At 44.0% G+C, this 26575-nt stretch overlaps 1 protein-coding gene across 3 annotated transcripts in view; it reads left to right on the top strand.

Annotated features, from left to right (window-relative positions):
* The first annotated feature begins 1286 nt into the window (after positions 1-1286).
* c10h11orf65 (chromosome 10 C11orf65 homolog) overlaps positions 1287-26575 on the top strand; it is a 69618-nt gene continuing 44329 nt past the window's right edge. The window contains exons 1-2 of one of the 3 annotated variants that reach the window (XM_080197911.1): positions 1314-1434; positions 20315-20448. In XM_080197911.1, coding sequence (XP_080054037.1) covers positions 20420-20448 — 29 coding nt within the window. In that variant the 5' untranslated portion in view covers positions 1314-1434; positions 20315-20419. Of the gene's footprint in view, positions 1435-20314; positions 20449-26575 lie in introns of all 3 variants that reach the window. The other 2 variants (XM_080197913.1, XM_080197912.1) reach the window with 2 other exon arrangements.

The following is a 26575-nucleotide window of genomic DNA, read 5'->3' as shown; positions in this document are numbered from 1 at the left end:
CATCCCATTGGACCTGCCAAAATGGACCACTACACATTTATCCACGTTGAAGTCCATCTGCCACTTCTCCACCCAGTCTTGCATCCTATCTATGTCTTGCTGCAACTTCAGGGCTGGGCCAGTTAACACTCAGTTTTAATTGGAGGAGTAATCGAATTGATACTGCTTGGGTTTAAGTCTATGGTAAATGGTCAAAGAATAAATAGCGCAGGAACTGTGTTAAGCATTGTGACCCGAGTAATGCAAAGAAGGGAAAAGAAAACCTGGATCATCCTCGTGTAGAGAAGCATAAAGCCAGCACATCTTGTACTGATATTCAGTGTATGTTTTATAAATGATACTTGGCAACGCCTGAGGTTTATAAGCCATGGTTTCAATCTGAAATCTGCCACTCTTTACTGTTTTCACTTTGTATACCTTGCTGTTTGAAACTGACTTCAGTAAACAATTGAATTACAAAAATAACAAAAAAAAGGCCTTTCAGCCAGTGTATACTAAGGGAATGAGAACCAGATTAAATCCCTCAGACGATGTGCCTAATCCTAACTGTATGTAAATGCATTGAAGCACCTCGACCGATGTGTGTAATTTTAATAGAATTGTACTCTGTACTAAAAATATCAAAATGTTTGTACTATTCTCATTACTGAATTGAAGCATCTCAAAGCGTATCGTGTTCTCTGGAGAAAATACGAATTGCACTTCCCTGTCATGACGGTTTGAAATGTTTTGTAACGTCTCTTTCAGATAGTTAATGAATAAAGTATATTTTTAAGCTGATTTCGGATTTGAATTCTTCAAATATTTTTGGAATAATCTTGCAGTCGAAAAATTTATACGAGATGAAACACAATGCACGGTTACATTTCAAAACCATGAATTGCTGCATGGTGAACAGATTTGAACATAATCAGCTGAGTTCCTGTTCAGCTACACAACTATTCAGATAAAGCAATGATGTGAATATACCGGCGTTGGACTGGGGTAAACACAGTAAAAAGTCTGACAACACCAGGTTTTAGTCCAACACGATTGGCGGTTGGACTAAAACCTGGTGTTGTCAGACTTTTTACAGATAAAGCAACCCAGTCTTTAGAAGGAGGCGCTGAGCTTGCCAGTTGCCGGCTGCAGCTCAAGTCAGTGCCCTCGGTGCGCGGCTGCACCTGGCCCAGGAGGGACAATCACACCTGCGCGCACGTGATCCCCGCGCTCGTGCCGCAATTTCCCCGCAGAACGGGGCATGGGTGCGGAGAATGTGTCGTCACTTCCGCTGTCACCATAGCGACGGTACGCTTGAGCCTGCAGGTAAGGAGCAACGAACTCCGCAGTTACCTGGAGCACTCACTGTTCGAGCCACAGTGTTGGGTGGAATCACCCTCCCCCATGGTCAAAGCTGGACTTGTGCTAGAGGTCCCTCACGTCCATTTAACACAGGTACCATATAAAACACATCTTAATTGTAGATTGCTTTCCTGAATAATGTATCTTTATTTGCTGGCGGGATTTTTATCGATGATGTGGAGATGTCGGCGTTGGACTGGGGTAAACACAATAAGAAGTCTCACAACACCAGGTTAAAGTACAACAGGTTTCAAATAAACCTGTTGTACTTTAACCTGGTTTTGTGAGACTTCTTACTACGATTTTTGTGGATGCACTGCCCGATGTCCATTCACTAGCACTTGCTGATTTGAATTATGGTTTGTTTTTCATTTTATGGACTTAATTTGAGGTTTCTATTCACGGCCAGTGACCATTTAAGTTGCCACGATAACAATTCTAAATACAGACACCAGGTAAGTCACTCAATCTGAAATGTAAAGTTTAAAGTTTATTTATTAGTGTCACATGTAGGCTTACATTAAAACTGCAATGAAATTACTGTGAAAATCTCCTAGTCGCCACACTCCGGCACCTGTTCAGGTACACCAAGGGGGAATTTAGCATGGCCCAGTGCACCTAACCGGCATGTCTTTTGGACTGTGGGAAGAAACCGGAGCACCCAAAGGAAACCCATCTGGGGAGAACATGCAGACTCCACACAGACAGTGACCCAAGCTGGGAATCGAACCTGGGTCCCTGGCATTGTGAAGCAGCAGTGCTAACCACTCTGCTGCCCCACACATGGTCAGAAATTCTCAGCAGGTCAAGCAGTATCTGTGGAGGAAAAAAACAGTGCTAATGCTGCTGGTCAGTGGCCACTCATCAGGATATGGTAGTAACTATAAACCTCTGTCTCTGCTCTTTTTAAGAGAGACTGGATCTTAGGAGACATGGCTTGAGGTGTATCTACATCAGAGATGATATTGACCAGCTACTCTGACACAACTACACGTATGGGAAGTCCATGTGTAAGCCAATCAGCCTCCGCCATTTCTTTACTAAGCAGAGTGTATGAGAAATAATTGTCAGCTTCATTGAATGGATCAAGTGGAAATAAATGAAATATAAATAGTGCAGATTCTGCACTCAACCCTGGAACAGCTAAATAACAAAGACACCCATATCAGACTTCTACTTATTGACTACAGCTTAGCCTTCAACACCATTATTCCTACGAAAGCAATCTCCAAACACTAGCCTGGGCCTCCCTCTGTGACTAGATCCTGAAATTCCTAACCCACAGACCACAATCAGTAAATGTAGGCAACAATAACTCCTCCATCATCCTCAACACTGGTAACCCACAAGGCTGTGTTCTCAGCCCATAACTCTACTCTTTATAAACCTATGACTGTGTGGCCAAATTCCCCTCCAACTCGATTTTCAAGTTTGCTTATGACACCACCGTGGTGGGTCAGATCTCAAACAATGACAAGACAGAGTATAGGAGTGAGATAAGAAGTCTGGTGAACTGGTGCAACAACAATAATCTCTCCCTCAATGTGATCAAAGGAGATTGTCATCGACTTCAGGAAGCGTAGTGGAGAACATTCCCCTATCTACATCAACTAGGATGAAATAGAGATGGTCGAAACTTCCAAGTTTTTAGGTGTCCAGATCATTATCAACCTGTCCTGGTCCCCCCAAGCCCACTAACACCTCTGTTTAGAAGGCTAAGGAAATTTGGCATATCAGCTACAACTCTCACCAACTTTTACAAATGCACCAGAGAAAGCATTCATTCTGGTTGTATCACAGCTTAGTATGGCTCCTCCTCTGCCCAAGACTGCAAGAAATTACAAAAGGTTGTGAATGTAGCCCAATCCATCATGCAAACTAGCCTCCCATCCACTGACTCTTTCTACACTTCCTGCTGCCTCAGCAAAGCAGCCAACACAATTAAGGACCCCACGTACCCAGGATGTTTTCTCTTCCACCTTTTTCTGTCGGGAAAAAGATACAAAAGTCTGAGGTCACATACCAACTGACTCAAGAACAGCTTCTTCTCTGCTGCATCAGACTTTTGAATAGACCTACCTTGCATTAAGTTGATCTTTCTCTACAACCTAGCTATGACTGTAACACTACATTCTGCACTCTCTCGTTTCCTTTCCCAAGAATGGTATGCTTTGTCTGTATGGCACGTAGGGAAACAATACTTTTCACTATATACTAATACATGTGACAATAATATATCAAATCAAATGATCTAATTTGCCAAATTACCACCTATATGTTGAAGATGAAAAGTGACCCCATCTTCTCTTTGGGCCAGGCCTTTACAACAATCTGTTTAGTATCAGCTCTACCTCTGATTACATTACTGCCTCTGAGTCAGAAGGTTATAAGATCCAGTCCCATTCTATCAACTTGAGCACATCCTAGATTAATGGGCAGTATTAAGAGAGTGCTGTACTGTTGGTGCTGTCTTTCAGGGTTAAACTGACGTCTGTTTTTGCCAGCTCAGGAGGACGTAAAAGATCTAATGATAATTCTTTGAAGAATCCCCCGATGGCCAACATTTATCTCTCAACTAGTATCACTAAAATGGATCATCTGGCATTATCACTGGGATCAAATTGGTTGCTACTTTTCCTACAGCAATAACCACACTTCATGATATTGAGATGCTGGCATTGGAGTAGGGTGGGTGCAGTTAGAAGTCTCACAACACCAGGTTAAAGTCCAAAAGGTTAATTTGGAATCATGAGTTTTCAGAGCACTGCTCCTTCCTCAGGTGATCACTCATCATCCAGAGGCATTAGTATGGTGGAGCAGATCAGGAGATGCATTGTATTGAGAAACAGTCCAGAAGCAATCACAAAAAGGGTGGGATGCAAATACTGTGGAGGACAGCGTACAAAAGGAAAAAAAGGATTGTCTAGCATGGGGAAAGCAGTGTTTTAACTGCAAAAAACAGAACTATTTTGCAGACAAGTGTTTTGTGATAAAAGGTGAATGACCTGACGAAGGGAGAAACCCCAAAAGCTTGTGAGTTTACTATCAAATAAATCGGTCGGACTTAACCTGGTGTTGTCAGATTTCTTTCTGAGGGAAGTAACAGTTATGCCATGTCTCCTTTTGTTGTTTCAAATTCAAGTCGGCTGTCTACATATCTCAAATTATTTTCTTTTGTGGAGCTTAGCATTTCTATAGCCCTGAATCACCCATTAATTTGGGTAAACTGTTTCTGCCTGGGGAACTTAGCATTTTTAGAGCAGTCATCTAACTGATCTATTTCTACTCCAACAACAATTCGTATCTAATCATTTTTAGATGCTTCCATGTCTTTGGAATGCCCTAATCACCCTTAAAGGCTTGTCTGCCCCTGGAAATGCTGGTAGATTTTTATCTTTATCTTTCAGGCCTTTTTAAATTCTTGTTACTGTTGCTGCTATGCAAATCCTTGACAAACATTACTTCAACTGCAAAGATACATGACCTATAAGCAAGAGAAACAGAGGACAATTGTAGACATGTTATTGAGACCAGTGTTCCCCACAAAGAAAGTTGAGGATGCAACATTTTCCAGATTCAATGTGAAGCAGCAGCTCAACATGATCTGGAATCCTTCAAGAGCCTTAGGCCAGAATTTTCCAGCCATTCCCACTGGTGGGATCTTCCATTCTCACTGGCAGGCTCTTTTGTTCCCACTGGTGGAGAATCCCTGCTGTAGGATTCCCGATGATAGGGGATGCATACAATGGGAAAGCCTGGAGCCTCCACTGCCTTGAAACATACAGCGGGTACGTGCAGAAATCCCTCCCATTAAAACTGAAGACAAATGCCTTGCTCAAATCAGGGGGATTACCCAACAGGATGCAACTGCAAGAAGTCGGGATGAAAGGATAGGCAGAGAGCATTAAATACACACCTGTGGTTGCAAGGGGACACTGGGCATACTGAGATGAATTAATAGTCCAAAATGGCATCTTAAAAAATGAAAATAAAGCCACCATCCCTACGGCAATGAGAGGAGAGCTGCTGAAGCATATCCATGTAAACCATCAAAGAATTGAATCAACTCTGAGAAAGACAAGTGATTTGCTGTACTGGTCAAACACGAAGCAATATAATTAAAAAGCATATTAGTCAGAATGGTGTGTATACCAAGCTAAACAAGCTCGAGAGTTGTTGGTGATGTATGACATCCCAAACAGACCACAGATTAATCTGGGTGTAGATCTATTTACTTTGGCAAAAACTGATTATTTTATCACTACAATTCTGACTAGGACTGGGAGTTAATTAAGTTGACTTCAACAACAGAGAAATTGTGGAATTGCTGAAAGCATACTTCAGTCGTTCCAGCATTCCAGACATTGTGATGAGTGACAATGGCCCTCAATTCACAAGTGAAGAATTCAGCTGCTTCAGAAAGGGTTGGGAAATTCAGCATTACGCATCACGCTCAATTTTACCATCAAGTTGCGCCTGTGTTCGAGCGGGAAACCTTGGTAAAGTTAGGTGTGAGGCAAGTAGCGTGATCCACATCCATCTCAGTGTCGGTTTCACCTTTACCAAGGCCCGAAAATGGACATGATCAGGACTGTGCCTGAAACAGGCGCAACGGCCATTCAAATGCATTGATATGCATTTAAATTGACTTAATGGACTGCATGCCCAACTTTACGAGCACTTCCCCTTTGCCACCGCGTTCGCCAATCTGGAATTGCCGTGAAACAGACATGCTCCATAAAAGTCCAATTCTGGCACTCCTATCAGTGAGGATTAGTGAGGAGGTAAATGCATAGCATCCAACAACTCTGCTACTCACAGGTATCCTTTCATTGTGGCCATTTTCTTTCTCAGGTCAGTGGTGACTCTGTGAGTGCATGGAGGGGTGGGGGGCTGTTGCTCAGCAAGGTCTCCGATGTCTGAGTTGTAGCATGGATCCGAGTCTTTGCACTGACCTCGGGTCTAATGGTGCTGCTGGGTCCTAGTGCTGAAGGATGTGCACAAATCCCTTGCACGTTGCACTGCTGCAGCCTCTCAACTTTTCCAGGAGCTGTGATTTTGGGGAGCATTTGGCTGGGGAAATTGGGGAGGCTGTGATTGTGGGGAGCATGTAGCTGGGGGAATTGGAGGGGGCTGTGATTTTGGGTGGCATGTGTCTGGGGAAATAGGGGCTGTGATTTTGGGGAACGTATGGCAGAGGGAATTGGGGGGCTGTGATTTTGGGGAGCATGTATGTGGTTGGGGAAATTGGGGAGGCTGTGATTTTGGGGAGTATGTGACTGGGGAGAATGGGAGGGCTGTGATTTTGGGGAGCATGTGGCTGGGGAGAATGGGAGGGCTGTGATTTTGAGAAGCATGTGGCTGGGGGAATTGGGGAGTATGGACCGTGACTGTTGATGGGGTAGGGGCAAGCAGCGTTCCTTAACCTCTACATCTCCAATCCCACCCCCCTTTAAGAGTGACGAGAAGGCTTTTGCAATGCAACCAATTGAACTTGCTGTTCTTTTGGTTGCCGATGAAGCTGAGGAGGAGGAACTGGAGGAAGAATTGTGGACACAGGAGGCCCCAGACCTTACCGCTTGCAGAAGTAGAGGGAGACGACCACGAGAGGCAAGAGGTGGCTGCCATTCACCTGGGAGGGGTGGGGGGTGCGCAGGTGTGCAGGAGAAGGAGGGAGCAGAGACCCTGGCAGTTCAGTGTATGAGTGTTATTTGAATAGATGTCGGACACCATGTGCTGCCAGCGTCTCTGCCTCCAAAAGAAGACAGTACAACACCTGCGCTACCTATTTGCAGTATCTGGCACCTAGGGGTTGGGGGTGGTGGTGGTGGTGGTGATGGTGTTGGGGGGTGGTGGAGCGACTCACTCTTGGTGGCTGTCAAATTGATGGCCACTCTGAACTTTTATGCAACTGGCTCCTTTCAGACCCCTAGCGGGGATGTATGTGGCATTTCCCAGTCAGCTGTGCACACCTGTGTCAAGCAGGTAACAGAAGCCCTGTATGCCCAGGCAGAGCAGTACATCAAATCTAACCTGGACCAGGTCCAACAGGAAGCCTGGGCTGCAGGGTTCATAGCCATTGTGGGGATGCCTAACATACAGGGACCCATCGGCTGCACCCTGGATTCTGTAGGGGGCTCTTGAGGGCGACCTGAAGACCCCCCTACAGAATCCACAAAGATTCATCAACAGAAAGGGACTCCACTCCCTGAATATTCAACTAGTGTGTGACTATAATATGAACATTATGCACGTCTGCACAAGACACCCAGGAACTCGCAATGACAGCTTCAATGTCAGGAGTTCTGATATCTTGAAGGCATTTGAGGAGGAGTCAGGCTGCAGTGGTGACTCATGGGTGATATGGGTTACCCACTTTGGACATGGCTGATGATGCCTGTGAGCGGGCCTGTGACTGAGACGGAGACTTGCTATAATGAGGCCCATGTAGCCACTCACGCAATAGTGGAGAGGTGCATTGGGTTCCTCAAAATATGATTCTGGTGCCTGGACCGCTCTAGCTGGGCCCTCCAATATAGCTTTGTGATCTCTTCCCACATTGTGGTCGTGTGTTGTGCCTTGCACAACCTAGCTTTGCAAAGAGGTGACCTATTGGAGGAGGAGGAGGAGGGTGTGGAAGCTGACCACCTGAGCATCGTTGGGAAGGATGTCCAACAGGAGAAGGAGGAAGAAGAGGAAGAGCACGCCGAGCAATACCACCCAGGCGCTGGAGGGCTAGCAGCTCAAATGAAGCATGTGAGGGCAGCTGGGGAGCCCCTGATCACCAGACTGTTCAGTCGCTAGGGGCTTGTGTCTGTGGGTTCCATCACTGCGCCTCTCCCCACTCCCTCCCCAAAATTCCTTCTATCTCTTGCAACATCATTACGCCAGAGTGGTGGGCCTAGGTAGTCTGTGTTAGCAAGTTTTTTGGTAGGCAGGAGGATAATGACAACTCGCTAAGCACTATTATGATGATGCTCTGGTGCAAACTAGTCTGACTCCTATCTGAGCTCTGCATGCAAGCTGGCACCTGGGCCCACGTCTGTATAGTGAGTAAGGGATCTGAAACCCTCATAGGGAGCACAGGGGCGGGTGGGATGGGGACGGGGATACAGCATTGAGGGACCTCCACAACTGACATCAACATGAAGCATTCCTCTGGGGATCATCAGTGGAAGAGGATTCCTTTCAAGAAATCTGAGACAAATTAGTCATAGGTGGGTGGTGAAAAACATTCAATAATTGCAATAAAGGTGTTTAAATAATCTGTTCTAACATAAAAACTTGTGAACAGAAAACATTAAGATACTTAAGTATCTTTCTAACTAGTGCAGCCCTTCACCCCATGCCATCTCAGCGCAACTACAGCTTCCTAATCTTACTTGGCCTACCACTACGTCTCAGTGACTCTGCAGAATGTATATTGGAGGTGGAGGGGGCCAGCTGCCTACCTTGCCCCGTTGCCTATAATGCGCGTGCGGGCATCCTCTGGAGGCTCTGGACCTTGAGAGTTCTGGCTGGCTTCCAGGTGTCTGGAACATTTTCCATGACACTCTCTTCATCCTGCTGCCCCTGTGATATCATGATGTCAGGAAGGGGGACGTCAGAAGGTGTAGCCACTGCCACAGTCTCCTGGCTGAAAGGACCAAGCGTGGATTCGAGCCCTTCTTCCTCCTTTGCAGTTCCTGTGAGCCCCTGGGTCACTCCATGGGACAGTGATGCTTCTGCAGTGAACTCCAGAAGCTCTGGCGTCACCTGGCCCTACCAGCCCTGGAGATCATCTGTGTCCTATCCATGGTGGTTGGCCTTTGCGATGGCCACGTCAATGGCTGCAGCAAGTGAGACTGGGCCATGCTCTACAGCCCCTCAGCCATGGCCCTCTGCAACTGGGCCATGTTCTCAAGGACAATTGCTGTAGCCCATTGTGTCTCAGCACTGTCCCATTGGGCCTCCTGCAAGTTCTCAAGCCTCTCAGACATGGGTGCAGAATCTCGAGAAGCCTGTTCATTCCCTCAGCTGTAGCTCGCTGTGACTTAGCCGCAGCCCTCTGGGACTCAGCTGTGGTCCGCTGTGACTTGGCTGTGGCCTGCTGTGACTTGGCCATTGCTTGGAGTCTGCCACTGATGTTGAGGATCCCCTGCCTCAGGCTTTCCACCCTTGCAGTGTTGGCCTGGGAGACACGCAAGACAGGCAATAACTGGTCCACCTGAAAGCTTTTGGACTCTTCCCAACAGCTTCACAGTTGGTCCAGTGTTGCCCTCAGCCCCTCCTGCATTCCCTGGCTCTGTTGCTGTATCTCCAGCAGCTGAGAGAGAAGTAATCTCAGAGGCCCAGCATGTAGCCTGGGGCCAGCTGAATCCTTGCCTCCAGCAAGTCCCTACATGCCAGAGGCCTCGGACATTCCCTCCTCCATCCAATGTAAGTTATTGGACATGTGGTGTTCACCAGAGAGTGACCAAGAAGCCTCACCATTAACTGGACCCACCAATATGTCAATATCTGGCATGATGCATTGTGAGGTGGAAGCTGAAGCCAAAACCCTTGGAGGTCCCTTCAACCATATCCTACGAGGACTCATCCAAACTGTCCTGAACGTGATGGGCAAGAGCTGCAGCAGGGGCCTGGGGCATCCAGTTCTGTCCCTGCAACACAGGACACAAGGTTAAGTGCAAGGGAGAGAGAGGAATCCAGGATGTAAAACATGTGATTCACATTTCTCCACTGAACATAGAACAAAGTACAAAAAAAATTACAGGCCATTTGGCTCTCCAAGCTTGTAGTGACCAGGCTGCCCATCTGATTTGTAACCCCCTACCCCTCTGGGGACCATATGCCTCTATTCTCATCCCAATCATATAGCTGTAAAGACGCCTCTTAAAGGTCACTATGGTATCTGCCTCCTCAACCTCCCCCAGCAGCGAGTTCCAGGCACCCACTGTGCAAATAAACATGCCTCACACATCTCCTTTAAACCTTACCCCCTGCACCCAAAACTCATGCCACCAATAAGTTGCCTCAAAGTGAATGCAGGAATGACAGCTGCTCATGTCTTGATGGTAGCGTGACCATGCTGTCGCTGACAGCCCGCATCTCCACTTCCTTGAGAGCTCCAGTACCCACTCCTCAAAGGGAATGAGGGCCCGGAGGTCTGGCTCACCACCTCTTGTCTTTGCCCTCTCACCGGTGTTATAGTTGATCTCCTGTGGAGACAGAAGGAGCCATGAAGGAAATGATGGCATGACTCCATCGGATGGAAGCCCTTAGAGGGCAAGTGCAGTGGGGCTCTTGACAGGGATAAGAAGGAGTCAGGGGGTCAAGCTGGGAGAATGTAGGGTGCTGGGGATGGGAGGATCTGGGGAAGATTTGGGGGAAGATGCTATGTTGCATTCAGCACTCACCCTTGCTGCCCGATGAGTCATTAACTTTCCAGCACTACTTCCCAGTTCAGGGGGCCAGTGCCCTGCCAGCTACTGCCTTTCAGGCCACATTAACATCAGAATCCCTAGGTCTGTGTCCTTCTGGGGGAAGAGGGTGTCCCATGTCACCTCTGCTGCATCCAGTAGCCCACCCAGATCGCTCTCCGTAAAACAGGAGGCTGGTTGTGCGCACATTGTACTGTCTATTCTTGAATTTTTAATGTTGTCCCTTGTTAGGGCAGATCAGCTGAAGGCAGTTTGGCAGAGCATTCCAGCAAGTTCCATGCAGTTTGCTTGTTAGCTTTGAGGAGAAGGCAAGTGAGCACTTGCAGGTGTGATGACGGGCAACGGTGGGGGAGGTGGGGTGGTGATCAGTGCCTTAATGATTGGGAACAAGGGAAACAGAGGGAGGTGTCAAACAGCCATCAGAGTCTAGAGGAGAAGGGGGCCTTGTATGGGAGGTTCTGGGGTGAGGGTGAAGGGGATCACCCTGCCTGATACCTGTAGGGAGGAGGAGGGAGAGTGGATCTCTTTGCCTAGATCAGTGGGGGGATGGGTGTCCGCTGCCACTCTGCCTGAGATCAGTGGATGGGGAAGGGGGAGGTCCACTGCCACTGCCTGAGATTGGTGGGGAAAGGGGTGAGGGGCCTATGATCGGTCAGGGTGGCGGGGGGTTGGGGGAGATAAGACAGTCAGTAATGTTGTGGGGAATGGGGCAATGTCTGTGGGGGGCAGGGAGGTGCATTATCCAGCCCAGGAGGGATGTGGCAGGGGAGCGTTATTTCTGCGCATGCGCAGTTGAGGCACCAATTGGAGCTGCAGGGTTTCAGGCACATTAAGCTCCACCCAGAGGCTTGTGCAGCATGATTGGGATTCACTGATATTTTTGCAGGAAGAGTGCATATGGGAGGGTGTGACAATGGGTCTAAAAACTGGATCTGAAATATTCCCAGTTTCAAGTCTGCCCAGCACTTGGAATCAAAATGATAAAATAGGGCCCTTCGCCTCCACACTATCTTCAGTCGAATGAAAGGCTTAGGCGGCAGTGAAATTCACTAAAGGACTCATGAAGACATCAAGCACATCTAGCACACACATATACAAGGCGATCTTTGAGTGGAATCATAAATCACATAACTATTTTGGTGTAGAAGGAGGCCATAAAGTCTATCAGGTCTGCATTAGCTCTCCAAATGAACATGATAGAGCCATTCCCTTGCCTTTTCCCCATACCTCTGCATATTGTTTCTATTCAAGTAATCATCTAATTCCCTTTTGAATGCCTTGATTGAACCTGCCTCCACCACACATACAGACAGTGCATTCTGAAACCAAACTACTTGTGTGAAAAAGTACTTTTTTCAGATCACATTTGCTTCTTTTGCAAATGATTTTAAATCTGTGCCCTTTCAGTCTTGATCCTTTTACCAGTGGGAACAGTTTCTCTCCATAAAACTTTGCTCATCTCCCTAGTGATTTTGAAGATCTCTTATCAAATCCCCACTAAGCCGCCTTTTCTCCAAGGAGAACTGTCCCAACCTCTCGAATTGATCCTCATAACTGAAGTTTCTCTCCCTGGAAACATTCTTGTAAATCTTTTCAGCACTTTCTCCAATGTGTTTGAAACCTTGCTATAGTTGGTGCCCACAGCTGTAAACATTATTCTAGCTGATTTTAAATGGTGTCTTGTATAAGTTCAGCATAACCTCCTTGCTCCTGTACTCTCTGCCCCTCTTAACAAAGATGTGGAGATGCTGGCATTGGACTGGGGTAAGTCCAAAATACTATTTGTTTTATTAACTGCTCTCTCCACCTGTCCTGCCACCTTCAATGATTTATGCACATGTACATGTCTCTGCTCCTGCAGCGGCTTAAGAATTTTGCCCATTACTTTATATTGTCTGTCCATATTTTCCCTACCAAAATGCATCACCTCACATTTCTCCACATTGAACTTCATCTGCCACGTATCTGCCCACTCCACCAACCTGTCTAAGCTCTCTTGAAGTTCTACACAGTCTCCTCCACAATTTACAACACATGAAAGTTTTGTGTAATTTGCAAACTTTGAAATTGACCCCTGTATACCAAGATCTAGAACATTCATATATAAGAGGAAAAATAACATCAAAATTCTACCACTTCGCCCGCCATGAAATGGAGCGGCCGAGGGGTGGATAACAAAAATGTCCATTGCCCTTGAGCAGGAATTTCTGGTCTTGTTTGTGTGAGGCCATAAAATCCCACCTCGGTGGTCCCATATTGACCCTTGCGGAACACCACAACTAACCTTCCTCCAGTTTGAAAAATATCCATTGGTATTACTTTCTGCTGTCTATTATTCAACCAATTTTGTATCCAAGTTGCTATTGTCCCATTTATTCCATGAGTTATAACTTTTCTCACAAATCTGTAGTGCGGCACTCTATCAAATGCCTTTGTGAAAGTCCACATACACCACGTCAACAGCATTACCCACATTGACGCTTTCTGTTACCTCCTCAAAAACTCCAACAAGTTAGTTCATTACAATTTCATCTTTAGAAATCCATGCTGGCTCTTCCTAATCAATCCATATTTTTCTATGTGACTACTATCTTGAATAATTCTGGAATTGTGAATGAAGGTGGAGAAACATACTGACTGAAGGCTTGGAAAGTAATTCTGCTCAGAGATTGATGTGATGCCACATGCAAACTACTCTGCCTATAGCAAAAAGGCCACTGTAACCAGAAGTAGTAATAGGTGTGAGTGAAAAGATCAGGATGAAATGATAGCCAAATTTCAGTTTGGCAAGACTGCCAAACCATTACCAGAGCTGAGCATTGGACAGCCAGTCAGCAACCCTTCAACAGGAGTAAGCCCACATGGAAACTTGTCACATGCTTAGAGAAATTATCATCTCTATCATATTCAACAGAAGTGAACAACCAAATATACTAGTGCAATCACAGGTTCAACTAGTGAAACTGCTCATTCGCTGCAATCAGGGAGAAGGGATTTATCTCACTAGCTGCACTGAGCACAGAACTACCATTGCTCTCAAAGGTCCACCAGACTCCCAACAACTGCAGTGGTACAATAACAGTCACCAAGGCAACAAATGACATAGGAATGACACTTTCCGGACAAGGAACTGGAGGTGGGGCGGGCTGTTAACACGCAAATAAGTGCGGCGTGCAGGAATGGGACGGCAGTAGTTATGGGAGATTTCAATCTGCATATTGATTGGTCGACCCATGTTGGACGAGGTGGGCTCGAGGAGGAGTTCTTGGAATGCTGCCGGGATAATTTCCTTGAGCAGTGTGTGTTGGAGCCGACGAGGGAGCGAGCTATCTTGGATCTGGTGCTATGTAATGAGGCGGGTAGAATTAGGGACCTTGCGGTGAAGGATCCTCTTGGAGAGAGTGATCATTGCATGGTGGAGTTTCTGTTGCAGATGGAGGAGGAGAAAGTGGGTTCCCGGACACGCGTCCTTTGTTTGAATAGAGGGGAGTATGGTAGGATGAGAGAAGAATTGGCGAATGTGGACTGGGGGAGCGCGTTGGAAGGTAGGTCTGCTGAGGAGCAGTGGAGGATCTTTAAGGAGATCTTTCTTGGTGCTCAGCAGAAATTTATTCCGATGGTCAAAAAGGACAGTAGGAGGAGAGGTAATAAGCCGTGGATAACAAAGGAGGTGAAGGAAAGTGTTAAATTAAAAGCGGAGGAATTTAGAGTAGCTAAGAGCAGTGGGCGAGAAGAGGATTGGGAAAGGTTTAAATGTCAACAAAGATTGACAAAGAAGTTGATAAAGGAGGGTAGGAGAAGCTATGAAGCTGGGCTAGCGCTTAATATAAAAAAGGATAGCAAGAGTTTTTATAAATATATAAAAAGGAAGAGGCTGGCTAGGGTGAACGTTGGTCCTTTAGAGGATGAGAAAGGGGAGCTAGTGGTAGGGGATGGGGATATGGCTAAGGTATTGAATAACTTTTTTGTTTCTGTCTTCACGGAGGAGGACGTGAATAATTTGCCGGGTGTTAGCGATGGAAAGGTGGTAGGACTGGAGGGTCTTAATGACATTACTGTTACTAGAGAGGTGGTGCTCGACAGACTGGAGGGGCTGATTGTGGACAAGTCCCCAGGACCGGATGGAATGCATCCGAGGGTTCTGAAAGAAATGGCGGAGGTTATAGTGGATGCCTTGGTGGTTATTTTCCAGACGTCGCTGGATTCCGGGGAAGTGCCGGAAGATTGGAAAACGGCTAATGTTACACCGTTGTTTAAGAAGGGTGCCAGGCAAAAGGCAGGGAATTATAGGCCAGTTAGTTTAACGTCTGTGGTAGGTAAAATGTTGGAATCCGTCATTAAGGAGGAAATTGCGAGGCATCTTGAAGGGAATTGCTTGATAGGGCAGACGCAACACGGTTTCATTAAAGGGAAGTCGTGTCTGACAAATTTACTGGAGTTCTATGAGGATGTGTCTAGGGCAGTGGATAGAGGAGAGCCGGTGGATGTGGTCTTTCTGGATTTTCAGAAGGCGTTTGACAAGGTACCTCACAAGAGGTTATTGCAGAAGGTCAGGGGACATGGAGTTGGGGGTAGGGTGTTAGCGTGGATAGAGGATTGGTTGTCAAATAGGAGGCAGAGAGTGGGGGTCAATGGGTGCTATTCGGATTGGCGGTTGGTGACTAGTGGGGTGCCCCAGGGGTCGGTGCTGGGGCCTCAGCTATTTACCATTTATATAGATGATCTGGAGGAGGGAACCGAGTGCAGGGTGTCGAAATTTGCTGATGACACCAAGATTGGGGGAAAGGCAAATTGTGCGGAGGGTGTGGAGAGTCTGCAGAAGGATCTAGATAGGCTGGGCGAATGGGCCAGGAAATGGCAAATGGAATTTAATGTTGGCAAGTGTGAGGTGGTCCACTTTGGTAGGAAGAATGGTAGGAAGGACTATTACTTACGTGGCGAAAAACTGCAGCAGGCGACGGTGCAGAGGGACCTCGGGGTCCTTGTGCATGAGTCGCAAAAACCCAGCTTGCAGGTGCAGCAGGTGGTCAGGAAGGCGAATGGGATGCTGGCCTTCATAGCGAGGGGGATTGAATATAAAAGTAGGGAGGTCTTGCTGCAGCTGTATAGGGCATTGGTGAGGCCGCAGCTGGAGTACTGTGTGCAGTTTTGGGCGCCGTACTTACGCAAGGATATTTTGGCCCTGGAGGGAGTGCAAAGGAGGTTTACTAGGCTGATACCGGAGTTGAGGGGATTGAGCTATGAGGAGAGGCTGAATAAACTAGGCTTGTACTCGTTAGAGTTTAGAAGAATGAGGGGAGATCTCATTGAGACGTATAAGATGATGAATGGGATGGATAGGATAGAGGTGGAGAGACTCTTCCCGCTCAAAAAAGACAGTAGGACTAGGGGGCACAGCCTCAAGATAAAGGGGAGGCGGTTTAGAACGGAGTTGAGGAGGAACTTCTTCACTCAAAGGGTGGTGAATCTCTGGAATTCTCTGCCCGTTGAAGTGGTGGAGGCTGCCTCGCTAAATATTTTTAAGAAGCAGGTTGATGGGTTCTTGATAAGAGAGGGGATTAAGGGTTATGGGGAGAGGGCGGGAAAGTGGAACTGAGCCACGACAGATCAGCCATGATCTTATTGAATGGCGGGGCAGGCTCGAAGGGCTAGATGGCCTACTCCTGCTCCTATTTCTTATGTTCTTATGTTCTTATGTTCTTATGGAACATCCCCCATATGAACAGCCAATGTCATGGCACATATGTTCCATTAAAAAACCTGCACGGTTGAAAGACCAGAACTGGAATTTTCCCAAGAAGTGACGGTCATTTCAGGCAAGAAAACTGATACAGTTCACACCAGTACAAACCTGATCACGATCCTCTGCACTGAGTAATCTTTTGGAGGGGGAGGCATATTTTTTCTTCTTCCATGTTTAGGAAGGGGCAGAACTAAACACTCCAGCAAAGCCAGCTTCATGGAGATTGGGGTACTCTTTTTAAAGGGCACCCTGATCTCAAAACCTGCCAAAGTCATGTGACTCTGCCATGAGATAAGTACCGTAGGCAGCCATTTCTATTCAGTTCATTAAAGCCTCTCACAGACACAAATTGCTGATGAGGAATGCTGTCCTTATATATGAAACAAAGTCCATCTGTTTCATCTATACCAGGAAAATAAGTTTCCAACAGAGTGGTTTTCACTTTGGAGAGATCTTGGTCTTTTTTCATTCATGGAATGTGGGCGTCATTGGCTATGCCAGCATTTGTTACCCATCCCTTGAACTCAGTATCTTGCTAGGCCACTGTTTCAGACCGCTTTGTATCTCTTGGTGTCATTGGCTAAAATATATTACATTGCACCCATTTTTGACATTTATAGATTGCTATGTGTCAAATTATATTAGAAGTTGAAATGATTGTTTAGCAGTCTTGCGGGGTAAATTTGTTTGCGACCATTTCAAGGTGTGAAACATGTGGCAGGCTAATAGAATTAGGCCCTGGACCAATGGAGATTGATCTACAAGTCCCTTCTTCCGTCTTCAGATAGGTGCTCCAATATTTGAGTCTGAACAGGTTTGGCTGGTAATATGTCAACATGATACTCAGGTAAGTTCTTGGATGGGTCAGGGAGGTGTTTATTGTGGGGTTTGGTGAAAACAAATGGCTTGTGGCTCATAATGTCAATGCAGAAGCAGGAGTAGCACCTGCATTCTCAGTGTGCTAAGTGTAAAGAACTCACCTAGCAAGTTTCTGCAGAGGCCTCAGGTGTCGGTCGATCTGAAAAATGAATCAGAACTAGTGCAAGGCAGGCTAGCTGCTCATATGGAGGTTGGCTGGTTGCTGCCACTGCACTGCTAAGTTTGTCAGCATTGTACCCATTTTAATTGCCAGAAGTGCTCTAGAAAATGCAGTAGACTGACTCTATTTTCATGCTACCACACCCAAAGTATTAGGTTCTTAATAACAACATATAAAATGACAGAACCCACAATACTTGGCCCAATGTACAAGTCACACAAAAGATTCTTTGAATTTTTTTAAATCATTAGGACATAGTTGGTTTGTGAGAACTTACTTTTCAAGATAGGCAAGAAAGCATAGAGTCACAGTTATAGGCCAGTATTTTATGACGTCACTCAGGTGAGGCTCATAAAATCCCTCTGGAGGCCAACAGAGAATTCTCCATTGGCCTTGAGCGGGATTTTAAAAGCCTCATCTGAGCAAGGCCAATTCCTTGAAATGGTTGCAAACAAATTTATACTTCAAGACTGCTAAACAATCACTCAATGTGTAATTTGACACACAGCACCCATTTTTGACAATTCCAGGACAAGCATTGTGGTAAAATTCCAGCAATAGAACCATACAGCATAGAAAAGGCCCTTTGGCCCTTTCAGTCTGCACGTACTATAACTATCATTTAAGTCATACCAATCCCATTCTGCAGCACTTGTCTCATATCCTTGACTATTATGACATTTCAAGTGTCATCCAAATACATTTAAATGTTGTAAGGTTTCTGGCCTCCACTAGCTTCCCAGGCAGTGCATTCCAGATTCTCACCATCCTCTGTGTGAAAATGTGGAACCACATTAGTCATCTTTCAACCCTCTTGCACTTCCACCTTGGCCAGAGAGGAATAAAAAAAAATGCACCTGAGCCTCTGCAATTTCCTGCTTTGCCTCCCATCTTGTAATTCACCCAGGCTTTGGGATTTGTCCATTTTGAAGCTGTCAAAGACTCAATACCTCCTCATTTCCTATGTCAAACTTCTCAAGGTCCTCACAATCCTTTTTCCTGAATTCTGTACCTTTGCCCTCCTTCTTGTACCATGCAAAATTGACCTGAAGGAAACCAAGAGTACATCAAGGAGTGAGTCAGTGAAGGAGTAGAATTAGGGCGTCCAAACTGGGAATTTACTGAGAATGGGAATTCAATGGTGAGTGAGTGATGAATTTTGGATAAATGGTACAAAAGATGGGTGCTTCCTATTATACTGAAATTCAACCTTAGGTTACTTTTCCAGCCCTATGCTAGCATAGCAGGTTAATAGACTTGCAATCCAAAACCTGAACTATCATCCGTGTGTATGGCCTGCCTACGCATAGGATAGATACATCAGAGGTCTGCTATGTAATCTATTTTAGCCAGCAGCACCTAGGAAACCTCCTCCAAAATACCGTCTACCACACTTCCCTGTTGAATACCATTGGGGAAAAAGTACTGAGGATAGCAAAGACACAGAATGTGCTCTGGGTGGGGAAATTCGGCATGTGTCTCCAAGAGTGGCTCGGTAGCACCACTGCTCATTGAATTGACCCAAGTCCTGAAGACTTGCCAGTCTGGGCCTGTGGTGAGTGATGAGAGAACCAACATGAAGGAAACCTGTATGACCCCATCCTCACCAAGCAGCCTGTTGCAGATATGTCTTTCCATTACAAGAGACGGCAGTGTAGGCCCATTTGCTGGAATGAAGTCGTGTCACATTTTACAGCAAAGAAATTTAAGGTCCATAGGCGCCTCTGCCTCGATGCCAGTAAATTACTAACTTTTTTCTTTACCCATGGTGTTCCAAAACTTCAGGAGTTTACTTTTTAAGCATTATTCTTTATTATTACAATGTGATTTCAAAAACATGCCATTGTTGTTTTGTGCAAATTTATCTTTCCACCTCACCTCAGCTATCTTATTCCCTCATCTTTCTAAAATGGACTGTAATCCAAGCGGTGAACAGGCCAGATTTTGTGAAGCATTCTTGCCACAATGAACCTCCATATTAGGAGGGGAACTTTATTAAATTTATCATGACATCTATTTATCGAACATGATTTCTTTTGTGAAATAAATTTTTCCACAGCCCTTATCAATAACATTATCCACCAGAGCAAACCAAGCTTCTACCTATTTTAGTACCAGGACACACCCTTATTATTTTTACCTACATGTTATTATCAGATAAATGCAGTTGCAATGGAACAAATTAATTCGATATTTACTGGGTCGATACTTAGCCCATCATGGATGTGGGCTAGAAAATTGTCAGGGTCAAACTATAATTCACGATGTGTATTTGTGGTGACCCAAATATGATTTAAAAGTGATAAACCTCTGCGTAATGTCATATTATGTTAATGCTAAAATACATATTATGTTAATACTATAATATATTCGGATCCAGTCATTAATTAATACACTTCTATTTCTCTTTACGTCTTACGGTGCATTATCTCAGAGAGGTAGTAAAAGTGTATTTTTGTCTCAGATATGACGGTTGTATATTCTTTAAAGGTAGAAATCTCACATTTTATTCCACATTAATTCAACTTAATTATTTTTCATATATAAGACATATAAAGCTTGCCAAAGAAATAAGCAGCAGTTACAATTGGTCAAAATGTTCTTTGAAAACATTGAATGAACAATAAGAATTGATTAGGATTTGTATAAAATTTAGTGATAATTATCAGCAGAAGTAAACAAATAGAATTAAGAACTCTTGAATAAATGTGCTATATTTAATGTCAAATAATGAGTCTTGTTGCTATTATTATATTATTTGAACTATAGGTGTAAGATACATCAGTTCTCTAACCATTTAGTGAATCCATCAGACATCCAATACGGTGGCATTTTTTCCAAATTAGTGCCATCCTGCTTGACAGAGAAAAAGAAATGACTGAAGAAATGGTGCAAACAAACTGGTAAGAAACAGATTTGGAATTTTAAACATCTAGTTAAAAATTAATGTGATAATGGCCCAGTTACATTTATTGACCTTCATAATCTAGAAAAAGTTGTTGGTTCCTCTGGATTTTGAATATCTTAACCCTCAAATTAAAAAAAATGAGATGAATATAAACTGAACCAATCACTCAAATTTGATGGCTGGGCCCACGTTTGGCAGATATATTTTAATATGGACAAATATTATGTCATGTGGCAACTGAAAGCATGTGTACATCAATGCAGGAATTAATTTGCAAGGCCACTGAATGAGGGACAAGCAGAGGGCTTCTAACAAATGAGTCATTAGAGATTCAAAACCAATCAAGTTATTGTGAAAAGAGAAATGCTATATTGTATGGAAGGTTAGGGTGCATCAAGAATATTGTATCCATTTTTGGTCCCATCATATGGAAGGAGATAGTTTGACTTTTCAAATGGCCCCAGCTATACAGCAAAGCTTTCTTTTTGAATATGCCAGATATGACCTGGAATCTTATCATTCTCTGATCAAAAAACCAGCATAAAGAGAACTTCCTTCTTACTTGTCTTACTGCACTAGCACTTTAATCCTTAATCCTATTGTTGCTTTTCCCCAGCCTTTTAAAATCTGAAGTATGGAGACCCACAGTATTTTTTCCTTTCCTCTACTTGGGATCTTTTCTCAATGTTCTTGATTAAACAAAATCTCGACTTAACACCAATTTTATTTTTGTACATCCTAACTATGTTGGGGGTTGTGGATTTTACGCAAGAAGGAAAAGACAAAGTTTGCACACTCAAACTAACAATAACAGATTTATTCTAGGAGCTCTGGCCTGTACAGAGAACAAATTGATATTAAAACAGAAGCCTATGCAACACTACAATAACATCACCATCAAATCATGTGATCAGCTCTTAAAGCCATTCTGCAACCACTTAAATATATAACAGCCAACATTTCTGCCTCAGTAAGGATGGGCTTCAGGCTCTGCACATAACACTGTGGAACAAAGAACAGTACAGGACACCTAGATTGCTCTGTATTTCTATGGGCTCTGGCATTTATTGTATACTTTCCTTCTGCAGTAGATCTTCCAAATCACGTCACCTCACATTTGTCCATGTTAAATTCCATCTGCCATCTTTTGGCCCAAGTCTCCAGCCAGTTTATATCCTGCTGTATCCTCTGACAGTCCTCCTCACTATCCGCTACTCCCCCAATTTTTGTATCATCTGCAAATTTACTAACCAGACCACCTACATTTTCCTCCAAATCTTTTACATATATTATAAATAACAGAAGCCCCAGCACTGACTTTTGTGGAAAACACTTGTCACAATCATATAGTTAGAAAAGTATCCTTCCTCTGCTACTCTCTGCTTTTTATGCCCAAGCCAGTTTTGTATCCATCTTACCAGCTCACCTCAGATTCCATATGACTTCACCTTCTGTATCAGACTGTCATGAGGAACCTTGTCGAAGACTTTGCTACAGTCCACGTGTACAACATCCACTGCCCTGTGCTGGTCAATTTTCCTTGTCACTTCCTCAAAGAACTCAATCAAGTTTTTGAGACATTATCTCCCCTTTACATGCTGCCTATAGCTTATAAGCCTATTTTCTTCAAGGTGTGAGTACATTGTGTCCCTAAGAATCTTCTTCAATAATTTCCCCATCACTGATGTAATGCTCACAGATCTGTAATTTCCCAGACTGTCTCTTCTGCCCTTCTTAAACAGAAGAACAATGTTAACTACTTTCCAATCCACTGGTACCTTGCCTGTGGCTAAAAAGGACACAAAAATTTTAGCCAAGGCCTAAGCAATTTCTTTCCTAGCCTCTCTCAGTATTTTGGGATAGAACCTATCTGGCCCTCGGGACTTGACACCTTAATGCTTTTCAAAATCTCCAATACCTAGACCTACCCTTTCCTTAGCTACCCTCTTCCTCCTTATATATATGCATGAGACCTTGGTATTCTTCTTAATCCTCTCTGCCAAGGACATTTCATGGCCCCTTTTCGCCCTTCTAAGTCCAAGTTTAAGCTCTTTCCTGTTATTCCTTGTATTCCTCAAGAGCCTTATCCATTTTCAATTTCCTGAAATTTATGTATTCCTTGTTATGGTTCAGGTCAGAAACTCCAAAGTGTTTTATGGAACCTGCCTGGATCATAAATTTTGCATCTTGAATTTGGCTAGGATAAGCAAATGTTTCACTTCAGTTATGATTCAAATGACCCACTAAGGAACTTTTGTCAAACAAAGTTTATTTAAAAATATAGTTAACACATATAGTGTGAAAATTAGCAAGAACTTTTATCAATTACAAACAAAATAACTGCTATAATGTATAACCCTTAACAAATATCTAATGTGTTCCAATCAATCCAGTCCCATAGCTAAAAGACCCTTTTCACAGGTTTAACACAAGAGAGACTAATGCTCGCGTGATACTAGATTTGAGTCCTTTGGATGATATCTTTGGGTCTCCTGATATTCAGAACAACAGGGAGAGACTCTGGTCAAACCACCAACAGCAGATTCTCTCCTTCAGAAAAACAAGACCTTCCTTTCAGATAACCAGAAGAATTTCCAAACAAAACAGGGAGAAAGAGAAACGTCTCTTTCCAGCTTGCTGTCCCTTCTAAGGCACAACTCTAACTGCAGCCAAAAAGTAAATGGAGCCTTAAATTCATTGGAAAGGGAAAAAAAACCTGTCCAAAAGTTCATGATCATCCACTGACAATGCTGGATAATAAAACAACCCAGAGTTAAAATAAACAAGCTCCATTTAAGCTATTGAAGTAGCAATAAAAGGACCCTTTGTAGACAACTTGCAGTAATGAAATCAAACTGAGAAAGGTCTGCTTATTACTGCATAGAACAAGATTTAAACTTTCTTAGTGGTACACTAACATCACAGCCTCCTTCTTCTTTTTCACTAAGCTTACAATCTTTCTTGTCATCCAGGATTCTGAATCTTATCATCCTTATCCTTCATTTTTACAGGGACATACTTGTCCTGAATTGTTAACAATTGACTTTTAAAAGACTCTCACATATCGGATATGAAAGTTAAAGCCAGATTCTCCATGCTCCTTGAGATTGACTGCTGACTTTCTGGCGAGTTTCCTAATGCACCAAACACTTTGTTGTACATACATATCAGCACTTTTCTGTTTGCTTATCTGAAGTGCTCATCTGTGTCCTCTGCAGTAGAACTCGTGTAACCTCATCCTGCCCATCCCCTCGCAGTATGTTCGCAACTCTGCTGGCCTTGCCTCCTGTCCTGGTTGCACAGTGTCTCATCACATGCAGATCTTGTGTTTGTATTCACTTCTAAATTACTCAGTATCTCAGCTGGTGGCTGCCAGTTTGAAATCTAGTGAGTCTGCATCTTCATCATCTCTGTGTTCTTGCTGTTCTTCCACTGCCTGGTCTTGCTTCTTGGTATTTGGAAGGTGAAATTTACAAGAGTAAGAATATGGTGCAGGAGAGAGTGCTGCAGGTTTTATCCCATTTGCTGATGGTAAATCTGAGGAAAGTTTGGGTTGACAGGAAAATGAGACGTGAGAAGGTGTTTTAATTACAAGGATATAGCAACCTTCAATGGTTTCAGACCCACTGCTGCCCTGTAGCATCTCTTTCATGGGGTAAGAGCATGCAGACACACCCTGTTCTCTGCTTAGCTCCCACTGCCTCTGGTTTGTACCACTTTGTCCAAAAGAGAGGAAAAGGTGTCAGTGAGTGTTATACAATCTGTTTGATTGATGTGGTTGTCATGGATAAATAGCTGGCTGTGTGCAGACTGTGTGATGTGGGTATGAAGCTTATAGCACTGCTGTGTGAAGGTGCAGTGGAGCATATGATTGTGAGATATGAGTTCTGATTGATAGAAATTGTTGATAGGCAAGTGAATTGAGGGCGAGGGTGTGATGAATTATTAGTGTTTGAGGCTAATGGCGTATTTAATAAGGTATGACACTTGAAGATGCATTCACTGAAATTGACCTACTTGTGAGGTCATAACCTTGTGCACTGCAGCCAGGTTCTCGGGGCTTGTCTTCTGCCATAGACCTGCAATACCTCCTGTACATGCACCAGGAGGGTCTCCTTGACACTCTGTGGATACAAGACATCCTGCATCCTTTCCACCTCTCCCACCAAGTCTTCCAGTGCAGCATCTAAAAAGTTTGAAGCCTACTCTCTCCCATGTTGTGCCACTTTTCAATGTTTCCCAGGTCAAACTGTCTTTCTGCATTACTGCCAGCACTTGCTCCCATCGTTATATATCCCTTCTTTAAGAGGTGCAGGCAAGCTTTAAGCGGTACATTATAGACCCTCTCCTGATTCATCCAAACAATCAATTACATGGTTAGTGAAGCCTGGATGCTGAAATCGATAAACTGAACAGGTTGCATGAAATTGTCATGCTTACAGTATTGTAGTCAATTGTGCATTATGTTCTCCCAGTGGGCCTTGAATGGTCGGGAAATATTACAGTAAATGCCATAGGCAACATTATATTTTAAGCAAAACTACCAGTCACAGTGGATCATCCAGTATAGTTGCTTTGACCTTTCCAAAGCTTTTAAAACAGATTTCAATAGAAATTCTCACCCAACACCTTTGGATCCAACTCAATTTTCTCTCCACTTTTGGTGTGAAAAATGTTGAGAAAGTTGGTTATAAGAACTCATGGAAGGTCATCAACATTTACTGTTTCATTCCCCATAATGCTGCTTGACCTGCTGAACACTTCCAGCTATTTACTTTTTATTTTTGCAATTTTGTTGAGTTGGTTGGGGATAAACATAGAGATCAGAATGTCTGACTTCTGAATTTCATAAATTCAGACTGCAAATTCTTTGCAAATTGAAAGCAAACTGATGGTATTAATTACATGGCCTACAAGGGTAGTGCCTAATTTTCCCAGTGTCTTTTTACAGACATAACTAAAGAACAAAATCTGTTTCTATTAGAATAAGCAGCAAATTATTACACTGGTGCATGCTTCTTGCCCTTCATTTCAAAGTCTTCGGAACTACATGTTCCTTGAAAAATGGGCACCTCATGGTCAGGCTTAATGCCAGTTCTTTTGAATGTGCTGGTGAGAGTAAGTTGAGGATAGGGAGGATCCTATCACAATCTTCAGCTTTCTTTCTTTTAGTTTTCGTTTATAACATTTTATGGATCAGATGGGAAAGTGGAAACAAGGATTTATGTTGCTCATTTTTTTAACAAAACAATGCTGTCTAAAAATGAAAGAAAGCAAAACTTTCAACATATTTACAAAGTTTCTTTTGACCTTTATAATGTCTGAATGCACCTATTCTTGTTAGACTCAAATCACTCTAACACGTACAGTTTTCTATGCGGTCCTTTTCATTCCATTCAACAAAAGAGCTGCACCTATTTTGCAGCTCTGAAACAAAAGAAAGCAAAGCATTTCCATCTGGTACACACCCAGCTACAGGAGATAATTACTTTGCTTAGGGGCCATTGGTAAGGCTACAATTCCAGCTGTCAAGTCTAGTTTTTCTTGTTTCAGTAGGCTTCTGGTGCTTAACTTGATTTTTAAAATTATTTGTTCTTGGAATGTGAACATCATTGTCAAGGTCACCTTTTATGAGAAGGTATTTTTTTCCAGAGCAGTTTGAGACAATTGAGTCGCTGGGTAGTTATTAACCAATCACGTTGCTGTGGATCTGAGTCACATGTAGGTAATTTTCTCCTGAGACGATGTTACTGAGCCAGATGGGTTTTTACAACAGGGACTTTTAATTCCAGATTTTGTATTGAATACTGGCATGGTGTGATTCAGAACTGAGGTCCACAGAGCATTACCCTGATTACTAGTCCAGTGTTATTACTACTGCCACCATCTCCCCAGTGAGACTTGCAAAGAACAAAGAACATCCCAGCACAGGAAACAGGCCCTTCGGCCCAACGAGCCAGCGCCGCCGCATCTTCCCACACCTACCCCACCCTGTGTGTATGTGAGTGGAACCCCTAATGTAGCCAGATTCAGGGGAGAATAGTGTCAATTTGGTACACCAGTCAGCCTAAGAGCACATCTTTGGGTTGTGGGAGGAAACAGGAGCGCCCGGAGGAAACCCA

This window comes from Carcharhinus amblyrhynchos, chromosome 10 (assembly GCF_965287045.1).
Source record: "Carcharhinus amblyrhynchos chromosome 10, sCarAmb.v2.hapA, whole genome shotgun sequence".
Taxonomy (NCBI): domain Eukaryota; kingdom Metazoa; phylum Chordata; class Chondrichthyes; order Carcharhiniformes; family Carcharhinidae; genus Carcharhinus; species Carcharhinus amblyrhynchos.
The sequence above is the reverse complement of the archived record's forward strand: the minus strand, read 5'-3'. Positions and strand labels throughout refer to the sequence as shown.